Source organism: Apus apus, chromosome 6 (genome assembly GCF_020740795.1).
Source record: "Apus apus isolate bApuApu2 chromosome 6, bApuApu2.pri.cur, whole genome shotgun sequence".
NCBI classification, from domain to species: domain Eukaryota; kingdom Metazoa; phylum Chordata; class Aves; order Apodiformes; family Apodidae; genus Apus; species Apus apus.
In genome coordinates, this window is record NC_067287.1 from 39,749,521 (window position 1) to 39,773,573 (window position 24,053).

Genomic DNA, 24,053 nt, shown 5'->3' on the forward strand with positions numbered 1-24,053 from the left:
GAAAGCTTTTTTTGTCTCCTTACACGTCATCCTAGACATTTCTCTGCAAATCAGCTGGGTTTCAATATGCAAAGCAAGTGATTTTCATTTACCAAAGGATTCCAAGACCAAACTTTGACTTATCATCTGAAGAGGAAAGGCAAGCAAGGACAGCTCCTAAGACCCCATAAATGTAGGCACCAGACAGTCACATCACACCTTGTGTCCCATTATATGAGTCACATCAGCAGTTGGCTGCTCCAGGGATGTAGCTGCCAGAGATGAGCTGGGACTTTGGGAGGAGAAAAGACCCTTGTACCTGTTTCTCTTTGGTTCCCTCTTAATCTCCTTGAACACCCAAGGCAGAACCAAGTACCTCCTGTCTTTGTGTTCTGACATCTTGGGTATTTCTCTTTATGGATAAACAGTCCTGGCTGGTTTTGGGTCTTAGCCACAATAAGACAATTAATGAGCAAAAATACCTCTTTAAAAAGGGTTAAGCTTGCCCAAAGCTTTGGACGATACACCTGGAATTCCTGGAGTCCAACCCAGCCTCTGGGACAGCACTTTGTGACAGAGTGACCCTGGGGAAGTATTGGGCCATTTCTACCTGGCTAGACCTTGGCCCTCTATGCTCTTGGGCATGACTTTAACCTCCCCACACCTCTCCTTGTGGCCAAAAGTGCATGTTCCCACCACCTCAGGATGCATTTGAAATTTGTGATGCTATTATGGGAACACCTGAGTGAGTGACTGGTGGGCACATGCTCACTTGGATCCTCCTCCAGTCCTGACCTGCTGAAAGACAGGTAGCAACGACCTGAATCATAGAAAGGTTAGGTTGGAAGGGACATTAAAGATCATCTAGATCCAAACCCCTGCATGGGCAGGGACACCTGCCACTAGACCAGGTTGCTTCAAGCCCCATCCAACCTGGCCTTGAAGAAAATGAAGAGCTGGTTGTGTCAAACCATGTAGGTGTTTTTTTTTTTAAGGTTTAGTCCAGCTTTGATGACCCAGGGCCATGTGAAGATGGACACATGGTGGAAAACAATCAAGAGAAAGGAGATTAACTTCATGCAGTCAAGATGAAGGAAGGCTGGTATTACCTGTTGGGGCGAGTGGAACCTCTTCCACACCTCCACTAACATATGTTGTGATGGGCTTAGTTAACTCCTGGGGTAAAGCTGTCAGAGCACTGAAATCATCCACCAAATACACCATCCTGGGATTAAAGGCAATCTGCTCCAGCTCTGCCTTATCAGCACTCCTAACTCCAACAGCAAAGGTCAGCACTCCAGCCCGAGCTAATTGATTTGCCACTTGCAGGAAGGGCTCAGCAGACCTTCCTGCTGTCACCAGCACTAGGACTTGGGGCACCTGGGCATTGATCCTGCTCCCACCAGCTTCCGTGAAGTGATTGGAGAGCACGAACTGGAGGGCAGAGCCCATGTTCAGCACCGACCCCCCTCGGGGCCTCAGCTGGCCCAGGTGGTGGGTGATGTCAGCTCGGGTGTGGTAGGAGGAGAGAGAGAACTCGGTCTGAGCAGTGTCACTAAATTGCACTAAACCCACGCGGGTTTTGTCGCTGCCGACATCGAGGGAGTTAACTAGGGTGGCAACAAAGTCCCGCACAAAGGGGAAGTTGGCATCTCCGACCTGGAGTGATCCATCCACAAGGAAGATGATATCCCTTTGGCTTACTTCAACTGCAGTAGAGCACAGAAAACAATGTGAGACAACACAGCAAATGGCAATTATTATGATGAATTATTAAGGATTATTACTGGGTTTCATGTGTGCGCAGAAACACGCGTGGCAACGGGGTTAGGAGGAAAAAGCGGGGGGGAGAAGAGAGGAGATCAGAGCGTGGGCAGCACAGGAGCAACAAGGAGCTGGCTGGGAATGGCTAAAAAACAGCTGGGAGGTTGTGGAAGCCCCAACCCTGGAAGTGTTCCAAGCCAGGTTAGAGCAACCTGGTCAAATGGGAGGTGTCCCTGTTCATGCAGGGGGATTGGATCTAGGTGGCCTTGAAGGTCCCTTCCAACCCAAACCACTCTGTGATTCTACAATGATCTGAGATACAGACCTGGAACATCTCCCCAGAGACACCACAGCTCCAAACCCCCCTGTGCTTTCTGCCCAGGGGACAGACCAAAAATGCCTGAATTTGAAGGAAGATTTCTGAGAATTGGGGAGTGGGCTCATCCAATGCCCTCCTCCAAAGAATATATTCAAATATAAAACAGATCCAAGACTCCACTTATGCTCCTTCTCCACAACATCTTCCCATTGTAGCATTTATCCATGAATACATGGTTATATTCATCCATCTTTCTAACTTGCCTTGCCAGAAAGGCAATATATAATAAATACTGAAATATTCAAACCGAAAAATGAGCTCTTTGGAGTCCAGGGCTTGGTCCCAGACTTTATGGATTCTCTTGGATTTCTGTAATATATTTTTTTTTCCCAAAAAAAAAGCCATTCCAGAAACAATCTCTAGTTGAAATGACTGCCCAGTGTACAAACCAGTCATGTTCCCACTAATGGTCATTTTTATGGAGTGAATTAATAGCTGGTGAGTAGAGCAAAAGGAATGGGGTAAAAAGAGGGAGAAGCTGCACGAATGAGCTTGGAAGAAGTTCAGGAACATTTTTAATTGTCATTGAAAAATAAAAATGTCATGTTTGAAGCTCAGCCATGCAAACCTGTGTTAGCAGGAAGCCCATTCTGGAAAGAAACAACAAGCTTATTAAATGCTAAGTCTCATGATAATAATCTTAATGAATGATAAAGTATCTGGCAAGCTGGCTCAAAAATGTCTGCTCTTTGTGGAAATGAAGTGTGGGGGCTGAATTTTTTTGAAGGACCCTTGAAAAAATTCCATGTATGGGTTTAAATTACTTGGAGAAACTAGAAAAAAGCAAAATATGGATGTGGTTTGACACCCTCAGGAGCCAGATGAAGTCCTGGTTTTCCAGTTTTTCTGTGCCATGGGACAGAGAAATAAAGCTCAAATAGGACCTAGTGCAACAATAATTAAACCTCAAGCATCTCTTTTTGGAATGAAATCCTGAGAAATGTGGTATAAAAGCTCTACCCAGCTGGAACAGCTCCTGAAACTGCCTCAGAAGGCAGGACTTCAGCAACTGGATTGTTTCCAAAGCCTCCTGGTGTCAATGGGAAGGGCAAGGAACAAAGAATCCAGTGGCTTCATGGGGCTTGGGATCATCTTCTAAAGACATGAAAATAAAACCAACACTGCCACGGCCTCTCAGGGCCTGAGCTGGGACAATGATAAGTGTGAATATGTTCTTAAAGGGTTAGTTTCAGTCCAAGTGTGGAGGCCAGCCTGCTCTGAACATCTCCCATGAACAAACTTGTTCCTTTTCTCTACCCTCAGAAGGAACTTCTAAGCTTTCTTGAGCAAACACCCACCCAAGATGATTCTCAGACTAGGGAAGAGATGATCACATTCAGTGTTTCTCCTTGGTAGGTTACACAAACCCTAAGTGAGAGAAGAAGCCTCCACTGAACCACCTCAGTCCCTCACACATCTTTCACATCCAGCCCTTGAAGCGCTGGGGACAAAACCTGGGTGGGATCTCTAGGAAGGAAGGACAAGGTTGCGACACCAACACATTGTGCAAATCAAGGAGAGATCATTTAGAAACACGCACTCAATGCTTTTCCATGCTTATCTCAACACGTCATAGAAGTTGACAGAGATACCAACCATGTCTCTTTAATTAGAAGAAGGCAATTAATTACCTGATGGTGGTTCTGAGATAATCATTCCTCCAGAGAGGGTCCGGATGGGTGAGAGCACCTCAGGAAGGATGGCTTGCATGAACTGAACACGAAAGTCATTGGGGTTGAAGACAAAATCCCTCTCGTGGGCAATTTCCTGGAGTTCTGCCATGTCGGCATTTCTTGAGCCAATGGCCAGGGTGACAATCCTGTTCCTTTTCATCTCTGCTGCAGCCTGGTCCACAGCATCCCTGGACTTACCCCCCGTGATAAGCACCAGCATGGGGAGCACCCCTTCCTCCACCCTGCAGCCAGCAGCACTTGTGAAGAAGTTTTTCCTCACAAAGTCCAGCGCTGAGCCAGTGTTGAGGGCCGTGCCACCCATCAGCTTCATCCTCTTCACGTTGGCCATCACGTCTTTCCTGCTCTGGTGGGTGTTGAAATAAAACTCTGGCTTCACTGTGTCAGCATACTGAGCCACAGCCACCTGGATCAGGTCTGGGCCAACCTCCAGCCTCTGGACAATCTTGGCAACGAAGTCACGGATTGAGTTAAAGGGGCCAGTGCCCAGAGCAGTTGAGCCATCGATCAGGAAGACTATGTCCTTCTTGTTCACCTCAATAACTGCAAGGAACACATGGACAGAATATCAGAGGAAGCCTTCACCACACCCTGCGCAGCAGCTCTAGGACAACTGAGGACATTTAGGACTTCTGGTTTGCTTGATGTTAATCTCAACAGCTTTTAAAGGGTCTTGCTTCCAAAACTGGATTCATTTTTTTGGGTTCTATCAGACGGTTAATAAGAAATCCCAGAATGGTTTGGGTTGGACAGGACCTTAAAGATCATCTACTTCCAAACTACTGCCATGGGCAGGGACACCTCCCACCAAACCAGGTTGCTCCACGCCCCATCCAACTTGCCCTGAAACACTTCCAGGGATGGGGCAGCCACAACTTCCACCTGTTCCAGTGTCCCACCATCCACCCATTGAAGAATTTCCTCCTCAAATTTCACCTAAGTCTCCCCTCTTCCAGTTTTAATCTCTTTCTTGCTTAACGTACCTGGACTTTGGGTCTTCACATCCTACATTTTATTCCTCATTTATTCCCTGTTGTGTGGCACTGGAACCAAAGTACCTTCATCTTTACTATAGCTCATGTCCATTTCAGAAGACCAAGACCATTGTGATAAAAGCATTAGATGTGGTCATGATTATGGGAGATAATCTTCACACCATCCTTTGGACAACCCTCATGTATCCTGTAAGCACTGAGCCATGGACAGTATCATAGGATCATGGAATGGTTGTGAGGGACCTTTAAGATAATCTAGATCCAACTCCCCTGCCATGGGCAGGGACACCTCCCACCAGACCAGGTTGCTCCAAGCTCCATCCAGCCTCACCTTGAACACGCCCAGGGATGCAGCAGCCACAGCTTCCCTGTTCCAGGGTCTCACCACCCTCACAGTGAAGAATTTCCTCCTAATGTCTCACCTCAATCTCCTTCTTCCAGTTTTAATCCATTCCCCTTATCTCATCCCTCCCCCTGCCCTTGTTCCAAGTCCCTCCCCAGCTTTCCTGGAGCCCTTCCAGGAACTGGGAGGTGTTCCAAGGTCTCAGAACCTTCTCTTCTCCAGGCTTAACAATCCCAAGTCCCTCAGCTTTGGGAAGATTCTCACTCACACCATTCCCTCCCTGGTCAATATCCCAGGCAGCAGGTCCATCACCTCCCCAGGTCACTCCTACACCCAGTACAGAGGAAAAGGAGCCCCAGGATGGTGAGATCTCACACCCCTTGTGACAAACCCTCTCCAGATGGAGAAGGGCAGTCCCTGGGTCACCAGGCCTCCTCTGCCTGCAGGCTCTTTACTTTGGATTGACACAAAGAACAAAGCCTTGGCTGCAGTCCCCCCTTGGCTGGCCACCAGCTGGCCAGGGCCAGCAGTGCTTCCAAAGGTCAGGATCCTCCCTAGGGGTGAGCGCCACCAGATTGGGCTACTCCAAGGAGGGCTTTAGAGCTGCCAGTGGCTCCCAGCTGACCAGAGCAACCTGGGCTACCAAACCAGAGCAACAAGGACTCATTTCAACTCTCTCCTTCCCAGAGCTGGGAGATTTTCAGCACTCGTCCCTCCAGCCAAGGGTTTTTTTATTCCCCTCATCAGTTATTCCGAGAAGGCAAGGCAAGTTTCCAGAGGGATAACAAGGGCTGAAATCCCTGCTTTCCATCACCCAGGAGAGATGTCCAAACATGGAGACTGTGGCAACTTCTGACTTTATATAGAAGTTGGTGGGGAAACATTCAAGGGGCTTTTGCAGGGATGAGGGAGGCTGGGAAGGAACTGCTCTTCCCATGATTCATTCCTCCTGCAGCTCTGAAATCCTGCAGGATGTTTCCTTATGGAAGAAGAAGGCAGGAACAGAAAGGAAAACCCACAGGAAGAAACACCCCACGGGGCTAATTTCCATGGGCACAATTAAAGCAATTAATCTCCTGGGGTCCAAGCCAGAGCCCAGCAAAGCCAATTCCAAGCCAATTCCAAGTCTTCTAGGAATTCCAAAGGATTTGGGATCAACATCTTTGACTAAAAGCTGGGAATGGGTGTCAGCATCAAGCCCAAGCCTGTATACCTCCCTCCTGGTGGCCATCTCAGCCATCTGCAGTGAAGCTCCTCATCTCATTTAACCCTCCAGACTCACCCAGGACCTGAAGGACAGGGGAGCAGAGGGGCAGGAAGGCACTGGGAAAAGGGAATTCCTTTGGAAATCCCCCCTTTTCCATTCAGCACCTGCTGTAGCACCTTTACAAACAAGCTGGCACTTGGAGTGAAGAACACGCAAGTGCAGATGAACCCCAAAATGGACCAACAGTTTGAATCCTGCCATTCAAACAGCATTTTGATTTTTAAAGACATTTTATAGACAAATTCCTCTTAGACAAATTCCCCCCTTTGGTTTGAGCCACAGGATAGCAACTGTGTTTTGACACAGATGAAGGAAAACATCTGGAATGCAGTTGTGCATGTCAACATACACCAGGAGTTGCACAGTGGGTGCAGAGCTCCAGACTGGCACTTGGATCCCAAGAAATCTGCAAAGATTGATCATTTTGCTGACTCAAGTCCAGAAATCATGTCCACAGGGACTTAGGAGTGACCAAGTGACCTAAGGGGAACATTGTCACCTAGTGTTTCCTTTCCCATGGTCTTATGGAATGGGGTAAACCTTCTAGGGTTTACACCTAAGCAAGGCAACTTCCCTGGGCAATCTGTTCCAGTGTCTCAGCACCCTCAGAGTGAAGAGTTTCCTCCAAAAATCCAATCCCATTTAAATCTCCCCTCTTCCCATTTTAATCCATTCCCCCTCATCACTCCAAGTCCTTCTCCAAAGTCCCTCCTCAGCTTTCCGGGAGCCCCCAAGAAGACAAGCCAAGTGGGAAAGCGAGTTTCTGCACATTAGCCTCAGGACTATTTTGTCTCTCCCATTTGCTTGTCCTTAACCAGCCCAGAAAGATGCACCGCGACGATAATAATCAATAATAACAACAACATTAAAGAAACAGGTGTTTTTAGAGCGTGCAAGAGCTGGATTGGCTGGCAACCTAGAGGAAAGGCTAAAGAGGCATACATACCTTCAGTCACAATGGTTGGGGCCTCTAACAAAATGAGCCTTTGGGCCACTCCAACAATGTTGGGCAGTAGCAGCTCCCGGAGAGCATCAAGGTTACGGATGTCCAGGGCAGTAAAAGCGAAGCTCCCATCAGTAGCAATCTGCTGCAGCTCAGCCCTGTCAGCACTCAGCACCCCAATGCTAAAGGAGAAGATCCTAGCTTGCTTCACAGCCAACAAGCCCTCTCTGACATCATCACTAGACTCTCCACCACTGATCAGCACCAAAATCTGAGGCACCGCTTCCTCTAGCCTGCTGCCTCCTGCCTGGGTGAAGAGGTTCTCCACCACAAACTCCAGAGCTGCACCAGTGTTGGCTTCCTCCCCCCCGAGGAAGCCAAGGGCCTTGACTGCATCCAGCACATCTGCTTTGGTGGAGAAGCTGTTCAAGGCTAGCTCGGTTCTGGCTTGCTGGCTATACTGCACCACCCCAACGCGGATCTGCTGAGCTCCAACTGGGAGGCTGGCAATCAAATCTACAAGGAAATCACGGATGGCTGGAAAATGGGCACTTCCGATGTGGTTTGATCCGTCAAGAAGGAATATAAGGTCAGCAGACTCTTCAGCTTGAAAAAAAACACAACACAAACAAGAAAGGCACAAAGGTGAAAGCATTACACATGGGTGGTGGACATGCAGATGTCCTGTGCTCCAACACGGTGCTTGGGAAACCAGGAGGGAGCAGGAGGGTGGGGGAAAACAAAATGGGTGTTGACTTGAGAGGGGTGATGTTGGCCCCTCAGTTCTGCATTCTGGTTGAATATCAGCTCCCAGGGCCACCCAGAGCTGAGCTGAGGTCACAGGGGACAGCTTTGGTAGCACCTGAGGAGAAAACCCAGCAAGGCGGGAGTCTGGGGAACTGAAAAGCATTCCACCAGGAACCACCCAAGGATTCTGGGAGGAAAAGGTGGATTTTGGTGGCACTTCACTCTGAAGATGGTGGGTGGGGGCTCAAATGGAAGATTTCCTCACTACAGTCTCAGTGTTTTTGGAGAAAAGCCACCACTTACTGGCCACAGGGAATGTTTCAGCCTCTCTGTTGCAATCTGCTGGGTAAGAACAGTGGCTGAATTTAGAATCATGGAATTCCAGGCTGGGTTGGGAGGGACCTTGAAGATCATCTAGATCTAACCCCCCTGCTTGGGCAGGGACACCTCCCACTAGACCAGGTTGCTCCAAGCCCCATCCAGCCTGGACTTCAACACTTCCAGGGATGGGGCTTCCAGAACTTTCCTGTTCCAGGGTCTCACCAGCCTTATACTGAAGAATTTCCTCCTCATGTCCCACCTCAATCTCCCCTTTTCCTGTTTTAATCCCCTTTCTAAGGCACATAAGGAATCAAGAACTGCATTCTATAGAAAACTTAGTACTGAAATTAAGATTGAAATCATATTGAAAATTGAAATTCAAGCTGAAACTGAAATTCATATTGAAAATTGAAACTCAAACTGAAAGTAATATTGAAAATTGAAATTCAAGCTGAAATTCAAACTGAAACTCAAACTGAAAACTGAAATTTACACAGAACCTTGTATTGAAAACTGAAATTCAAACTGAAATTCAAACTTCAACTAATGTTGAAAATTGAAATTCAAACAAATATGGAAATTTGAAATTCATATTGAAATTCAAGCAGAAATAAATTGGCCTCTCCCAGCATGAATGATTATTACTGGAAATGCATTTGTTAGAAACAATGTTGAAGGTTTTGAGTGTTGTTCTTCCTCTCTGACTCCACCACCCACACAATTCCCAGCCTGTGACAGGCAGAACTTGTCCTGCATTCATGATTTTGTACCAAGGGGACAGAGGGGCCTGGTCCATGTTTTCCCTCTGGATATTCAACCAAGGAATGCAGAACCAGGTTAGAAGAGGGGTGGATGGAATCAGTCATGACACAATTATCCAACTGGATTTGTCGTGGCCAGAGCCATCTGACCACATGGATACACACCAAAACCCCACACCTTTCTTAGGGCATTAACCTTCGTGCTGTGAGACTTACCAAAGCAGATGCAAAAATGCCCTGGTGGCTGCTCTTGGTCCTCCTCAAGTCATTTACCTCCAGTGGCACCAAGGGAGGAGAAGACAACCCCAAAGCAAGTTCTTTTCATGCTAAAACTCTCCAATCTTGTGAAAAAATTCCAATTTCAGACTCTTTGCAAAAGAATGACACTTGGAAATCCCACCCAGCTCTCACCTTCTGAAAGCTGGAGGTGAAACCAGGAGAAGAACTGGAAAAAAGAGGCTAGGAATAAACCTCATTGCTATTAGCCAATTTTATCTTTTAGTTTTTAGGCTGTTGAGTTGTTTTGCTTACTAAATGTTTTCACACATCATGATGCCACCAAGATGCAAATAATGCTGTAACTCCAGGGACAAAGGAGAGGGTCTCCAGGGCATCACCACCATTTTCCTGGGCCAACTCCAGAGCCAGTGTCAGCTTGGAGAATGTGGTTCAGAATGGCAAATGGCTCCAGGATTTGGTTTTCCACCATGGAGCTGAAATTTAGGGGTGCCTTGTTGTGCAATTTTTCAGTTGGAATGGAGATGTTCTGCCTCAAAAGGGAAACCTCACAGAGGTTGCACCATCTACTTGAGGAACAGGATTTCAGAGACCCACAGGTGTCACCTCAGGAGTGAAAACAGCCCCAGAATGTTGGATAATTTGTCATCACCGTCAAAAACAAACCTCATACTTCAGTGCACATGGATGGAAGAAGCTGGTGCTGAAGAAGGAATAAATCAAAGCATGCTTGGTGACACAACTAAGCAAGGAGAGGCAGATGAGACAGATAGACTCATCAGGGCCAAGTTGGGCTGGACTTTCAGCCTGGTCAGCTCTGGGGACCAAGAGCTTTGGTGCTCTGTGTGGGTTGGGTGGTTTGGGGTTTCATTTATTTGATATTGAATCCATTTTAATGCTTCTCCACAAACCCCCAGGTGAGCAGAGCCTGGTGGTGCTGCTGGGTGTCATGCAGGGATGGACACAACCCAAGGGTGCTGGCGTGAGGGTTAATCAGGCAAGACAACACAGGGGAGGCGTGTGGGGGGGTCAATGTCACACTGCCCTGTCACACTGCCCTTCCCTGACATCCCCCCATGAGCAGATGGAGTTTCAGGAAGAGAAAGGTAGGTTTGATCTCTGGGGCTTCTTTCTGGGAACACAACCAAGCTGCTCTTCCCATGCTGGGAGTTCACAAAGAGAGGAGGGATGGAGGGAGGCTCTCGTTTTGTTGGGGCCTCCAGCTTGCAGATCTGTTGAAGCCAAAGCAGTTTGAAGAGAGGTTCTGGTGGAAGCCACCAGCTTGGAAAGAAGGGATTGCAAAAAGGGTCTCCCTAACCACAGAACTTCTCCAAGAGGATGAGGAGAGAGGCTAAGGAGCCTAAGGGAGGTTTCAGTGGAGAAGTTCTCCACTGAACTGCTGTCTTTAGCCAAGAAGGTGGCTTGCTGGAACAGGACATAGCCTATCTCCCTCTCCTGGCCAAAAGAGAATATCCCACATGGTGTTCCCACAGCCAGCAGCATCTTCATAGAGTCATATCCCAGACTGGTTTGGGTTAGAGGGACCTAAAAGACCATCCAGTGCCAACCCTCCTGCATGGGCAGGGACACCTCCCACCAGACCAGGTTGCTCCAAGTCCCTCCAGCCTGGTCTTGAACACTTCCAGGGATGGGGCAGCCACAACTTCCCTGTTCCAGTGTCTCACCACTCTCCCAGTGAAGAATTTCCTCCTCATGTCTCACCTCAATATCCCCTCTTCCAGTTTTAATCCACTCCCCCTTGTCCTCCAAGCCAACTTCCTCAGCGCATTTTTGGTCAAGGCTTCCAAGAGCCACCATCCCAGTTGGTGTGTCCATCCCCTACAGTTCCCTCCTCCCCTTGGGACTGAATTGGGTTTAATACCTTAATTTAGTAATCCTGAAGCTCCCTACCTTTGCACTTCCATGCTGTGGGCACAAAAGGATGGCCACAACAGGGCTGCTGCCCATCCAAGGGCTCCTGCTCTACCCACTGGAAGCTCTAGTTGGGATGTCACCTTGGTCTCTCCTCCTCCTTCTCCTCCTCACCCAAACAACCCAACAGGAAACCCAGGCAGCCAGCAGCGCCCTGACACCACAGCCCTTGGGGGACAGGAGGGGACAGCATGCAACCTACCCTGCCAGGGAAGGGAGAAGCAAGATGCTCCTCCCATCCTGGACCTTCTCCACATGAGTTAGGACACCAGCCCCAGGAGGCAAACCACAACATTCCAGTTCAGAAAACCACATGGTGTGTGGAGCAGCAGCACCTTTGTGTCTGGTCTTACCTGCTTGCTGCTGGCCACGAACCCAGCAACAGCCTGAGAGTAGGAAGCCAAACACTGCCACCCAGGGCACATGTGGCTGTTCCCTCATCTTGGCCCTTTAGCCGAGTTTTCCTCCTTGAATTCCCTTTGTTTCAGAGCACCTGATGGAGAAAGAGAAGGAGGGTGAGGCACAGTGGAGACACCAGGCAGAAAAGCCAACACACCAGGGTTTCGTGATGCTTCTGTGGGGCTTTGGCAGGAAAGAGTCTTTTTTTTCACAATAACCTTTTTTTTACATTTCCCTTTTTCCAGGACTCCTCACCCATGGATGCTCCAACATCTTGGCCAACGTGTTCCCTCCCTTCCTATTGCCCTTTCTTCTTTTATTTTTCACAATCACCAGAATAATCATTGCCCTGAACATCCCTCTTTGCCTCAACTCCCCTTTTCCAGCTATCCCAAAGGTATAAATGGGAATTTAATTACTCCAACCCCACGTGAGACACATGATCTGGCTGGAAGAAGCCCTTGGATTCCCCAGGCTCGTGGCCGTGGAATAACCTGCCCCAGCTGATCACAGCCTGGAAAGGCACCAAGAATAATATTTTACATCTTGCAGCCAGAAGAAGATAATTGATGCAAGGTCCTTATCTGTGATCCACCTGGCAAGGAAGGCTGTGTATCTGTTGCCATAGAGATGGCCGATTTATTACTTAATCCTCATTGCCAAGTGTGCAGGAACCAGCAGGACTTGCTTCATGGAGAAAACATCCTCCCCCAAAGGGAACGTGCTCCCCAAAAGGAGCTGAGTCACTCAAATAAGCCACAAGTGATTAAAATACATCCAGATATTAACCTAGTCATAATTAAAAATCAATAAATTAAAACCAAAATCCATTGTATTCCTGTTCTGAGGAAGCCGAGAGCTCAGAACAACCAAAACCAGCCTTTTTTGACCCTAAGTTCGCCCATTTTGACCTTCAAATTGTCCATTTTACCCCCAAATGGGACCATTGAGTCCCAGATTGGCCCTTTTGGATTCCCAAATCATCCACTTTGTCCCAGAAATAGACTATTTTGACCCCAAGTTTGCCAAAATTGTCCATTTCACTCCCAAATTGGCCCTTTTGTCCTCCAAATTGTCCATTTCAACTCAGACAAAGCCTATTTTTACCATAAATTTGCCCATTTCAACCCCCAAACTGGCCATTTCACCTCCAAATTGGCAATTGCATGCCCAAATTGGCCCATTTGAACCCCCAAATCATCCTTCTCAACCCAGAATAAGTCTATTTTGACCCTAAATTTGCCTATTTTGACCCCTAAATGGGCCCATTTCACCCCAAATTGTCCATTTCACTCCCAAATCATCCCTTTTGAACCCCAAATGATCCAGTTCAACCCAGAAAGTCTATTTTGACAGTAAAGTTGCCCATTTCGACCCCCAGAGTGACCATTTCACCCCCAAACTGCACATTTCACCCCCAAATCCTCCATTTCACTCCAGAAATGACCTATTTTCCCCCAGCCCCAAGAGGCAGAAGAGGCTTGTGGAAGAGCTGCTCGTTTTTAGAGGTGGGCTTGCCTTGCAGCCTCCCCTGGGAGGAAAAATGCTGCCAGCAACCCATGAAAAATGGGAAATAAAATGCAGGCCACAGAAAAACCCAGCCTGTTACACTAATGTACACCATAAAAGTGCTGGTATTTCTTCCCTGAAACATAGAAAATTATGTTATCATCCTGTTTATGAGCTGCTGGTACCCTATCCCTCCACAGACACAGCATCTGGGGGTGAACAGATCAAGATAAACCAGGGAAAATTAATGTCTTGCCTGCTAATAAACAACAGAACCAAAGCAAAGATTTGGGGTGGGTTTTTTGTTGTTGTGTTGTGTCTAGGTTGTGCAGCTGCAAAGAGCTTTTATGGGGCTGTTTAAAACAGAGCAGAAAAGCAGATCTTCCCCACCAGCAACCCCCTCCTGCAGTGGGGGGCAACTGGGCTTGACCTTAAGTGGAATTTCCCAACCCAGAGGTGGATCTACACCTGCATCTTTGGGGCTGCTTTGGCTTGAAAGCCCTTCAAGAGCTGCCTTGCCCACCTTCAAGCAAGGAGCCCACCTCCCTCAGGTCCCTTTGGGACTTGAATGGGCCTATTTAGGGTCAAAATAGGCTATTTCTGGGTCAAAGAAAATAACAGCTGGAAGAGCTGAGTCAGCCTTTGGGGCACCATGACACAAACCTGGGTATCATGGTGCTATTAAAACAACACGCAGTCTCAGCTTTGCTTTATTTGCCCCAGGAAACAGAAAGCCTTTTTTAAGCAATTATAAGTTGGCTGCTCTTTAGAGTCACCTTTTTTTCTGCTTCAGCCTTTATGAGGCCAGGAGAGCCCTCTCCAGCTTTCTCTGTGATCCCTCCCCCCGTGGTATTTTCAGTTATATGAAAGCAGAGGGACTTGTTAGAATTACAGGATGGTTTTGGTTGGGAAAAACCTCTCAGATCACCCAGTCCAACTGTTAACCCAGCCCTGCCAAGGCCACCCCTGCCCCACGTCCCTCAGCACCATCTCCAGGGCTTGGGAAGCCCCTCCAGGGATGGGCACTCCGTGGGCAGCCTGGGCCAGGCCCTGACCGCCCTTTTGGGGAAGAAATTGTTCCCATGAACCAATCTCAACCTCCTCTGGAGGAACTTGAGGATGTTTCCTCTTGTCCCATCACTTGTTCCTGGGGAGCAGAGCCCGACCCCCCCGGCTCCAGCCTCCTCTCAGGAGCTGCAGAGCAGCAGGTCTCCCCTCACCTCATCTCCAGGCTGAACCCCCAGCTCCCTCAGCTGCTCTTCTCTGGACACGCTCCAGCCCCTCCGTGCCATGAGGGTCCCCAAACTGACCCCAGGATTCAAGGAGCAGCCTCCCCAGCGCCCAGCACGGGGGGACAACCACAAACTCCCGCTGTTCTCTCTCTCTCTCCCCCTCAAGCTCCTCAACCCGCCCGCCTCTTCCCGGAGCTCTCTCACTAACCGGAGGAGTTCCTCGACCTCCCGCAGGCCTCCCTGCTGCCGCCCGGCACACGGGGGAGCGGCGGGGCTCCCTCAGGACCGGGCTCCCTCAGGACCGGGGCTACCTCAGGGACCGGGCTCCCTCAGGACCGGGCTCCCTCAGGACCGGGCTCCCTCAGGACCGGGCTCCCTCAGGACCGGGGCTACCTCAGGGACCGGGCTCCCTCAGGACCAGGGCTCCCTCAGGACCAGGGCTCCCTCAGGACCGGGCTCCCTCAGGACCAGGGCTCCCTCAGGACCCGGGTTCCCGCCCTCTCTCCTCAGCCCCGAGGCGGCAGCGCCGCGTCTCCCGCTCCCCTCAGGCTCCCCCAGCACCGGAGCCGCTCGCCCTGCCTCCGATTCCTCGGGAAGAGATCCGTTTTAGCATCGTGCTTCCCCCCAGCCCAGCCTAAAAACGAGCCACGAGCGGGAAGGCAGGAGCCGAGCCCGGCAGGACGAGGCAGGTGCCCCGGGGCACAGGGAGCGCGGAGCTGCCCCGTGCGGGAGGAGCCGGGCACGGCCTGCCCGGGGGGAGCGGCCCGGCGGGGCGGCAGGTAACGCGCCTCTCGGGACTGTTTCTGGGGGGTTTTGAACCAAAATGCTGCTCAGGTGGGAGTGGGCTGAGCAGGCAGCGCGTCCCGGGCTGCGTGAGCGGGGGAGCGGGCTCCCCAGCCTCACCCGCCCTGCTTCTCACGACGGCGAGTGCGGCTTTGCAGCTTGCTCCTCCTGGGTCGGTGTGGTTGCCAAGAGTGTACTTACAAGGCGTTTTTTTAATCGATCGATTGATTGATTATTTCAGTGACAAGCCCCTTGCCGTGCTGGGAGGGCTGAAAGCCCTGGTGGACGTTTTGATCCAACCTCTGCAGCCTGGGGGGGGATGAAAGGCAATAAATACACTGCGGGGAAACCTGGCAGCTGAGCGCTGAAAAGGGTTTTCCTGAACTCCTCAGGTTTAGCACCAAAACCTGTGCAGCCGGGTTAATAGTCTAGGTGCTAAAAGCTGGTGCTCCAAGAGTCCCAAGTTGTAACATCTGTCTGGAGTTGATGGTGTGTGGTGACCTCTCCCTATTTCATGTGCCCTGCGTTTCATCAGCAGACATCTGCTACCAGCCTGCTCTCCAAAGGCATCCGTTTCTACTACTAACACAACAAAGTGATTTCCTTAAAGATTTTTTTTCCCCCCCAGCAGCTATTTTTTTTCTTATTGCACACTTCAGCCTGCATCAAGTTGGACATCTCACATCGTTTTTTAACTCTGGTTACTCGGGGGAGGGGGGGATGTTCCCAGTTCACTTTTTAATCATTTGTTTGTGCGAGTGGTTTGGTTTTGTTGCTTTTTTGCTTGTTTGTTTGGGTTTTTTTGGTTTTATGTTTTTTTTTCTTCACTGAAATAAAATCTGTCAAAGTGCAAAGCAGATGAGTAGGCTTGAAAAAAAATATAAAAGCAGGACATAAAAGGCGGGAGGAGGTGGGGGGAAGAGCCTGCAGCTGTTCTAGATCATGTTGATTTGTTGCAGATTCCTGCCAGCTGGGCTGGCTTTGGGAGGGAAGGGATCTATGGATTTGGTGTGGATAGGAATTGTGTGTCATGCAGAGGCTGCTCCTGAACCCATTTCTTCCTGAGCAGGAATAGCAGCCTAAAAGGGTGGGAAATCTTCCCGCTTTTGCAAACCACTTCAGCTCTTGGGTTTTGGGAACCAGCAACGTGACAGAGTTGGGGTGAATTTATACCCTCCCCCTGGGCACGTTCCCCAGGTCTTAGCATTGAATGTCAAGCACATCTTCACCTCTGTTGTTGGCTTAAAGCCTGGTTGTTTTCTTCCTCTGAAAGCTAAAATAGTTATTGAGGGGGAAAGGGAGTATTTTCTAAAAAAGAAGGAAACTCCCTGAAAGATCAATGGGCTCTTTTTGTGTGGTAACCTGAACCTCCTGGTGCCTCCCCACCCAAACAAATCAGCTCCTCAAAAACAGAGCACTTGAAAAGGTGGAAAAAGTGATGGCCAGCAAGGTTTGTCCCCCTTGCTGTAGCAAATCCCGTGTATCCAAGCTGGGAAAACACAGTTCCAAGGCTGGCAAGGCTCTGCAGTTCCCTGAGTTTGCACTGGTGGAAGGAATAAGATGTTCCCTTCCCTCTTGTTCCCAGACAGGCACGTAGCAAAAGTGAGAGGAGGAACATTTTCCCCTCATTGACATGTGGGAAGACAGCAGGGGCTGGCTTAGCTCACCCTGGAATTGGGGGCAGCTGTATGAAAAATTGTGAAGGTGTTTGGAAACCACCAAGGGAACCGGGCAGAGGCCTGAAAATCTGGGAAGGGAATGGATGAGTGAAAGTCCTGGAAAAGATATTCCTGCCCTGGGCATGGGAAACCTCTCTGCAAAGACCTGGGTGGGAGGTTGGGTGTGGAAAGCCTGTTTTCCTGAGCTCTGGGAGCTGTGTGGGCATCTCTGGGAGCTGTGTGGGCATCTCTGGGATCTGGCCAGGGGTGGCACCAGGGACGTGTTGAGCTGCTCTGCCTACACGACCTGGGAGAAGTCCCCCTCTGGCTGGAGGCATCTCTCTGGCCTCCCCAAAGCTCCTCAGCTGGATGGTTATGCCCCCAGCAGCAGCACTTAGTCAGGACAGTAATTATCTGCCCATAAATACTGATTATTCCTTCTGTTTAAAACCAGTAAATAAAGGGGGTAAAGCCAGAAGTTTGGAAAAATGCAGCATTCCTCCCCTGAGAGCATCCATGAATCATCCCAGCCACCAGAAACCAGCCAAAAGTTTCCCACTGCACCCGTTGGAAGCAGACTGGCTGTGGCCACCTCTGCTCCAGCCACTTTTGGCCTCCATGCCTGGTCAGGAAACCACTTTGGCCACAGATGTTTCTCTCTGCAGGCTCCAGTTGGGAAGGGAGGGCTTTGCTGAGCCAAGAGGGACAGTGGTGAGGTGTCTCCACCATTAGTCATAGCCACCCCCTCAGAGGGCAACTGGGGCCATGGGGGGGAAAGGGCTGGGAAAGGCAGGAGGGAGCAGGGATGGCTGGGGGCTGTGGAGAGGGGAGGTGGCTCCATGGAGAGACTTTTCCATAGGGAAAGCTCAGACATTTGACCGATTTCCCTCGCTGTGGACGACCAGGAGAGTATGGGGGTTGTCCCTGGTGTCAAAGGGTGCTGGTTCACCCTGGAGCAGAGTGCCTGGCAGTGGGACATGGAAGGCCATGGAAATGCTCTGGAGACAGTCTGGGAATGCTGGTGTTTTTATCCTGGAGAGGAGAAGGCTCCAGGGGAGACCTTGGAGCACCTTCCAGTGCCTGAAAGGGCTCCAGGAAAGCTGGGGAGGGACCTGGGACAAGGGCAGGGAGGGATGGGATGAGTGGGATGGATGAAAACTGGAAGAGGGGAGATTTAGAGGAGATATTAGGAGGAAATTCTTTCCTGTGGGGGTGGTGAGACCCTGGCACAGGGAAGCTGTGGCTGCCCCATCCCTGGAAGTGTTGAAGTCCAGGCTGGATGGGGCTTGGAGCAACCTGTTCTAGTGGGAGGTGTCCCTGCCCATGCAGGGAGGTCGGATCTGGATGATCTTTAAGGTCTCTTCCAACCCAACCCAGATCTGTGATTCTGTGTGGTGTGGAAGCATCTCCCACCACTTCGTCCATCTCCAGCCACTTCACCCCACCTCACCTTGAGGCTGGAGGGGTGAGTCCTTCAAGCACCTTCCGGGTGGAAGGACCAACTAACCCCCAGCCCTGGGGAGCAGGGCAGAACAGTGAGACCCCCCCCCCCCGAGGGTACCACCGTGCCCAGGGACTGGGCTGTGTCCTGAATGCCTCGCGAAAACTCCCCAGGGACTGAGGGGGGGGAAACGCAGCCCCAGCTCAGGGCTCCAGCCCGGAAAGCAACACTTACCTTCTCAAAAAACCCAGCTGCTTTTCCCAGGATTTTCCACTTCCAAGCTCCTCTCAGCCTTGCTTCATGGCGTGCTGGTGCTGCTCAGCCCTGCCAGCCAGTGGGACGCAGGCACTGGTGGGGCGAGGTAAACTGGGATGTGCTGGTCCCAGTCCGGCGGCTGCCGTGGCTCTGGTTGAGGCCGGAGGAGGTGGCTGGAGCGGGAATGCCGGGGTAGGAGGGGGGATAAGGAGGGGGAGTAAGAGGGGGGGGGACGGACCATCCAGCGTCGCAAATGGGATCCAGATGGTTGGTGCTGGCGCTGCTGGGGCTGAGGTCAGAGCTGCTCCACAAGAGCAGAACGGGGGGGAGGGATGAAAAAAAAGCAGCTCTGCAGAGCTGAGTCCCGGGAGCGGGTTTCATGAGGCCTCTGGGCCAGGAAGGGCTGGGCTTGGGTGTCTGCAGGAGCCAGGAGGTGCCAAGGAGCAGAGCGAGGTCCAGAGGGCTTGGAAAAAAAAGGGATGGTTGGATTGGAGGCTGCAGGAAGCTCTGCCTGCCCCAGGCAGGGGGGAGAGTCTCTTCTGGACACCCTTTCCTCTCACCATGGAACTGGGATTGTTTCCCTGCCCAGACTGGAGGGGGGAAAAGTGGGGAGATCATGTTCTAACATTTCAAACATGAGCCCCTCGGTGGAAAGGGAAGTATTTTAAAGGACATATTAACCCAGGGGAGTTAATAACTTAAAGGAAGTTCGTGACTGGTTATTTGAATTTGTTAAACTGTGAAAAAAACCCCATCTTTAACCTTTATGAGGCAGAGCCTATTTTTTTTGGGGGGGAGTAATTTTATTCCTCTGCCTGGAGTGACAGCAGAATGAAAAGTTTTGGTCTGGACTGGAGTGTGCTTTGTGTAGAGATATATATATATATATATATATATATATGAAGAAGGGTGGTTGGAAGCATTAATTCTTATCTCTGGTTTGGGTCCCAAGTGAGGCTGGAATCAAACGGTCACATTCTCCTCAGGTCAAAGAATAAGGAAGGCCAGGAAAGCTCCAGCCACCTCAGAACAGCAGGGAAAAGCAGCCAAGAGGGAGGGTTTGGAGAGAAATCGTGGCAGAATTGGCTGGATCCAGGACACATTTCCCTTGGAAGCCTGGACTTAATCTTTTCACCAGGCAGAATTTGCCTTCAGCTGGTTTTAATATCCCAGTGACTTCTCCCAAGTGCTCCCATCATTAAGTGGGACAAATAGAGCTTCTTCAGGTCCCATGCTGCTTGTCTTGCTGGCTGTAATGGTTTCCCTTTCAAAAAAGGGGCTTTGGAGCTGGTCCAGGGGGAGAGGGGGAGCAGCCAGGATGCTGAGGGTGTTTTGGGGTGGGGTGTTTCATTTGATTCCCCTTTCCAGCCTTTCCTTTAGCAGTTCCCTCCATGATGGAGTTGGGGACCCCCTGCAAAGTGGTTCCCCACCCTCCGTGGCAGCAATGGGGAAACTGGGGCAGAGAGAACATGTCCTGAAATCTGCAGGACAGACTCATTTCCCTCCCCAGCCCCCAAACCAACCCTCCCTGCTAATTAATGAAAGACTGGATCAGATCTGGCTGGTAGTTTCTGGAGGCCAGGACTAAGTTTAGCAAGATCTCCTCCCTGGGGTAATTCAGGAGATGTGATTAATGCTGTGACTCAGGAAGAGGGTTTTGAGGAATTCTCTTTCCACCCACCACCAGAAAAGCTCTGTGGGCTACATCCTTGCAAAAAAGGGACCTTTATTCCCCTCCAGGGATGGTTTTCATTCTTTCCAAAGGATTTGCCCTGGATTTTATCCAAATCCTTTTCCTCCCCTTTCTGCTCTGGAGACAGGCTGGGAGAGTTGGAGAAGAGAAGGAAGACCTCAGAGCACCTTCCACTGCCTGAAGGGGGGTGCGAGAAGGCTGGGGAGGGGCTTTTTCCAAGGATGTGGTGTTGGGATGACAGGGAATGGCTTAAAACTGAAAGAGGGGAGATGGAGGTGAGACATGAGGAGGAAATTCTGGGTATTTACTCTTCATCTCTGGCCCAGAGGAGGGACTGAAACTCAAACAAAAGGGTCTCCATGTCCTGTGGAAGCTTCCAAGTCCTGTGCTGTGAAGAAAAATTGTCTGAATTTCAATGATCCAATGAAAACTCCCATTTTGGGACAGAAAGGTGCGTGTCACTAAGTCCTGGGGAGCCAGCTGAGGTGGTTTGGGAAGAGTGATCAGGATCCTTCCTAGATAAACAGGATGGGGAGCTGATCTAAACAGCATCTCCACGTCCTCGCTGGGTTGTTTGGAGTTAGCAGGAGATACAAACCCCCTCCAGGAAATAGCAGGGATCTGGTGTTTATTTATTCCTCAGGGATGGTTGGGTTTGTTTTTTTTTTTTTTTTTTGCATATGGAACAAGTTGTGCTGGAGATGTTTGTGTCTGAAGCAGCTGGAGATGCTGAGTTTTCTAACATGGGGGTAAAATTGGGTTGTTTCCTTGGGTTGAGGCATCACTCGGGAGAGGCTGAATTTCCCCCTTTTTGGAAGCTAAAAAGCCAAGGGTTTGTTTTTTCCAGGTCCATCTAGGAACTCGCCTAGAGCACGAGTGCCATTTTCAGAGAAATTTGTTGCTCTAATTGGAGAGTTTTTAACTTCCAGCAGCTCAGGAGGTTCTGGAAACATCTCCCCATGCCTGTGGCAACCTCGGGGGCAAGGAACATTTCCCTGCCTGCAAACCCGGGGGTGATCCTGGATGTGCAAGATCCTGGGGCAGGAAGAGGTGGGGATGGCTTTGCATGGTTACAGTTGCTGTTTATCCCCCTTTTTCCAGCCGCTGGTGGCAGAAAGGAGTGGAAAAAAAGCCTTCAGTGCTCCTTATAAAACCCGGAGTCAGCCTGGGTGATGTGTCCACCATCAAAAGTCTCTTTCATTCATTCTGCAAGGTTGGGGTGGGACACGTGAAGGTGGCATCATTTCCTCAGGGCAGAACAAAAATCCCTACCCAAAAAAACCCCTTAGCAGCAAGCCTGGAATGAGGCTGATGCTGCTGGAATTGAGCATCCGTGTGAGTAAAACCCAGGAGGAGCCAGCCTGGAAGGCAGCACATCCTGAGGGAGTTGTCCTGGCTCCTTGTGGTCCATAAATCAAGTGGCCTGTCAGGCTGTCTCCTTCCCTCTGGGATGGCACGTCAACCTCTCTGAGGGAGGAGGCACCTGGAGAGGGTGAGTCTGTGGCAGATGATCTTCTGGGCACAAGAAGCCACTGTTTCTCACCGTTGCTGGGCTTGGGGAAGCTGCAAAAATCCTTCTCCATGATCTGGAAGAGGGGATGGAGAGCTTCCTCAGGCAGCTTCTAGAGGGCACCAGTTTGGGTGGGAGTGTTGAACTGGCTGAGGGTAGGAAGGCTCCACAGAGGGACCTGGACAGGCTGGATCCGAGGGCCAAGGTCAGTTGTATGAGGTTCTACAAGGCCAAGTGTTGGGTCCTGCACTTGAGTAACACCAACCCCAGGAGATGCTACAGGCTTGGGGAACACCTTCTCCCTCTCCACAACTCCCTGAGAGGAGGCTGGAGTGAGATGGGGATGGTTTCTTCTCCCAAGGGACAAGTGATGGGACAGGAGGAGATGGCCTCAAGTTGCTCCAGGGGAGGTTCAGCTTGCATATGAGGAACAATTCCTTCCTGCAAAGAGTTGTCAGGCCCTGGCCCAGGCTGTCCAGGGTGGAGTCCCCATCCCTGGAGGGGCTCAAGAAACCACTTCAGGCCATGGTTTGGTTGGCACAGAGCTGTGAGGGTTGCACTGGGTGATCTTTGAGGTCTTCTCCAACCTTAGTGGTTCTGTGATTCTCCAAAAAGGTCCCAGCCCCCCCTTCCAGGGCAAATACACGTGTTGGTCTGCATAAAAACTCTCCCTGTTCCAGGCAGAGCTCAGGGACCAGCCCCTTGGGAAGAGGTTTTTGTGGATCTGAAGTACCAGCTCAGAAATGTGACCTCCTCCTCCTTCTCCTCCTCTGCACTCCAGCTGGGAAGCTCTGGTGGAGCAGGAACGTGCAGGGATGTGCAGAGCACAGTGTGTACGTGGCTCAGCGTGTCCTCAGCTCCAGGCTGCCTCCAAAATCCTGCTCACCCTTCCTTTCCCTGCATCTGGCTGATGCCTTTAGCAGCAGGAGGACCATTTCTGGCCAGAAGACAGATACCTGGAGAGGGAAGCACCTCCTCCCTGCATCCTCCTGGCAGCTGGATAGATCCCTCATGAAAGGGCAGAAGCTCAGAGGGTGTTCAGGGACCACCTCCATGTCCAGCATCCCCCAAGGGCTGGTGGCTCCTGTGGTGCTGGGGAGACTTGGGATGCATTTTGGGGCTTTCAGGTGACCTACATGGATATAGGGATGGAAGGTACTGGATGGAGGAGTGCCTTGGAGGAGTGTTGGCCTTTGGAGGAACCTGGTTTTGGGAGCAGCAACAAGAGAGCTGCTGTTGCCCAGGGACAACCTTTTTGGATACCCCGAAGTCCCTTCTCCCCCTGCTGGATTTCCCCGCTTGCTGGCTGTCGTTTTTCCTGGACTCCACAAGGTGGCACAAGGAAACTGCTGCTTCCAAGAGGAGCTTCCCTGGAAAAACCCCGCCTGGGGATTATTCCTCCTGAGCTCAAGCGTTGCTCAGAGGCCGGGTGACCAGACAGGACATGGGGAGCAGGATGAGGGGCAGCACGATGGCTTGGGTGGCCTTGGGTAAAAACAAGAGCGTCTGGTCGTATCTTGTCTGCTCCAGGGGAGACCTTGGAGCACCTTCCAGGGCCTGAAGGGGCTCCAGGAAAGCTAGGGAGGGACTTTGGACAAGAGCAGGGAGGGATGGGATGTGGGGAGTGGATTCAAACTGGAAAAGGGGAGATGGAGTTGGGACATGAGGAGGAAATTCTTCACTGTGCGGCTTGTGGGACCCTGGCACAGGGAAGCTGTGGCTGCCCCATCCCTGGAAGTGTTGAAGTCCAGGCTGGATTGGGCTTGGAGCAACCTGGTCTGGTGGGAGGTGTCCCTGCCCATGGCGGGGGGGTTGGATCAGGGTGATCTTGAAAGTCCCTCTCCTGCTGCTCCCAGCCTTGGTGCTCCTTCAGTCTGGACTCATCCTGCCCAACTCCCTTGTGTCCCCCAGCTTGTCCTGTCCCCCTCCAGCTGAGGATTTCAGGGTGGCATCTCCCCTCTCCAAGCCTGGGTGGCAAGAGGAGGTACAGAGGACATGGGGCAAGGAGAAGGTTGTCCTCCCACCACATCATCTAGACAACACACATCATGTGTGAATCCTGCTGTGATGGACGTGACTCCAGCTCCCTGTGAGGGATGGAACGAGGACAAAGGCTGCTGTTGTCTCCAGGGCCTGGAGCAGCAGACAAGCAGGAAGCCCAGGAGCTGGATCCTAGCAGGAACCTCCTCACCAGACGCTCCTTAGATCCCCAGG

The 24,053-nt window shown here is 50.8% G+C and overlaps 1 protein-coding gene across 6 annotated transcripts in view; it reads right to left on the reverse strand.

The window, feature by feature from the left end:
- COL6A3 (collagen type VI alpha 3 chain) overlaps window positions 1-18,794 on the reverse strand; it is a 40,147-nt gene extending 21,353 nt beyond the window's left edge. For 3 of the 6 annotated variants that reach the window (XM_051623382.1, XM_051623380.1, XM_051623378.1), the window contains exons 1-4: window positions 18,616-18,794; window positions 11,713-11,852; window positions 7,365-7,967; window positions 3,754-4,356 (exon numbers count right to left, since the gene is read on the reverse strand). In XM_051623382.1, coding sequence (XP_051479342.1) covers window positions 3,754-4,356; window positions 7,365-7,967; window positions 11,713-11,800 — 1,294 coding nt within the window. In that variant the 5' untranslated portion in view covers window positions 11,801-11,852; window positions 18,616-18,794. Of the gene's footprint in view, window positions 1-1,088; window positions 1,689-3,753; window positions 4,357-7,364; window positions 7,968-11,712; window positions 11,853-18,615 lie in introns of all 6 variants that reach the window. The other 3 variants (XM_051623377.1, XM_051623379.1, XM_051623381.1) reach the window with 3 other exon arrangements.
- Between the last annotated feature and the right edge of the window lie 5,259 nt (window positions 18,795-24,053).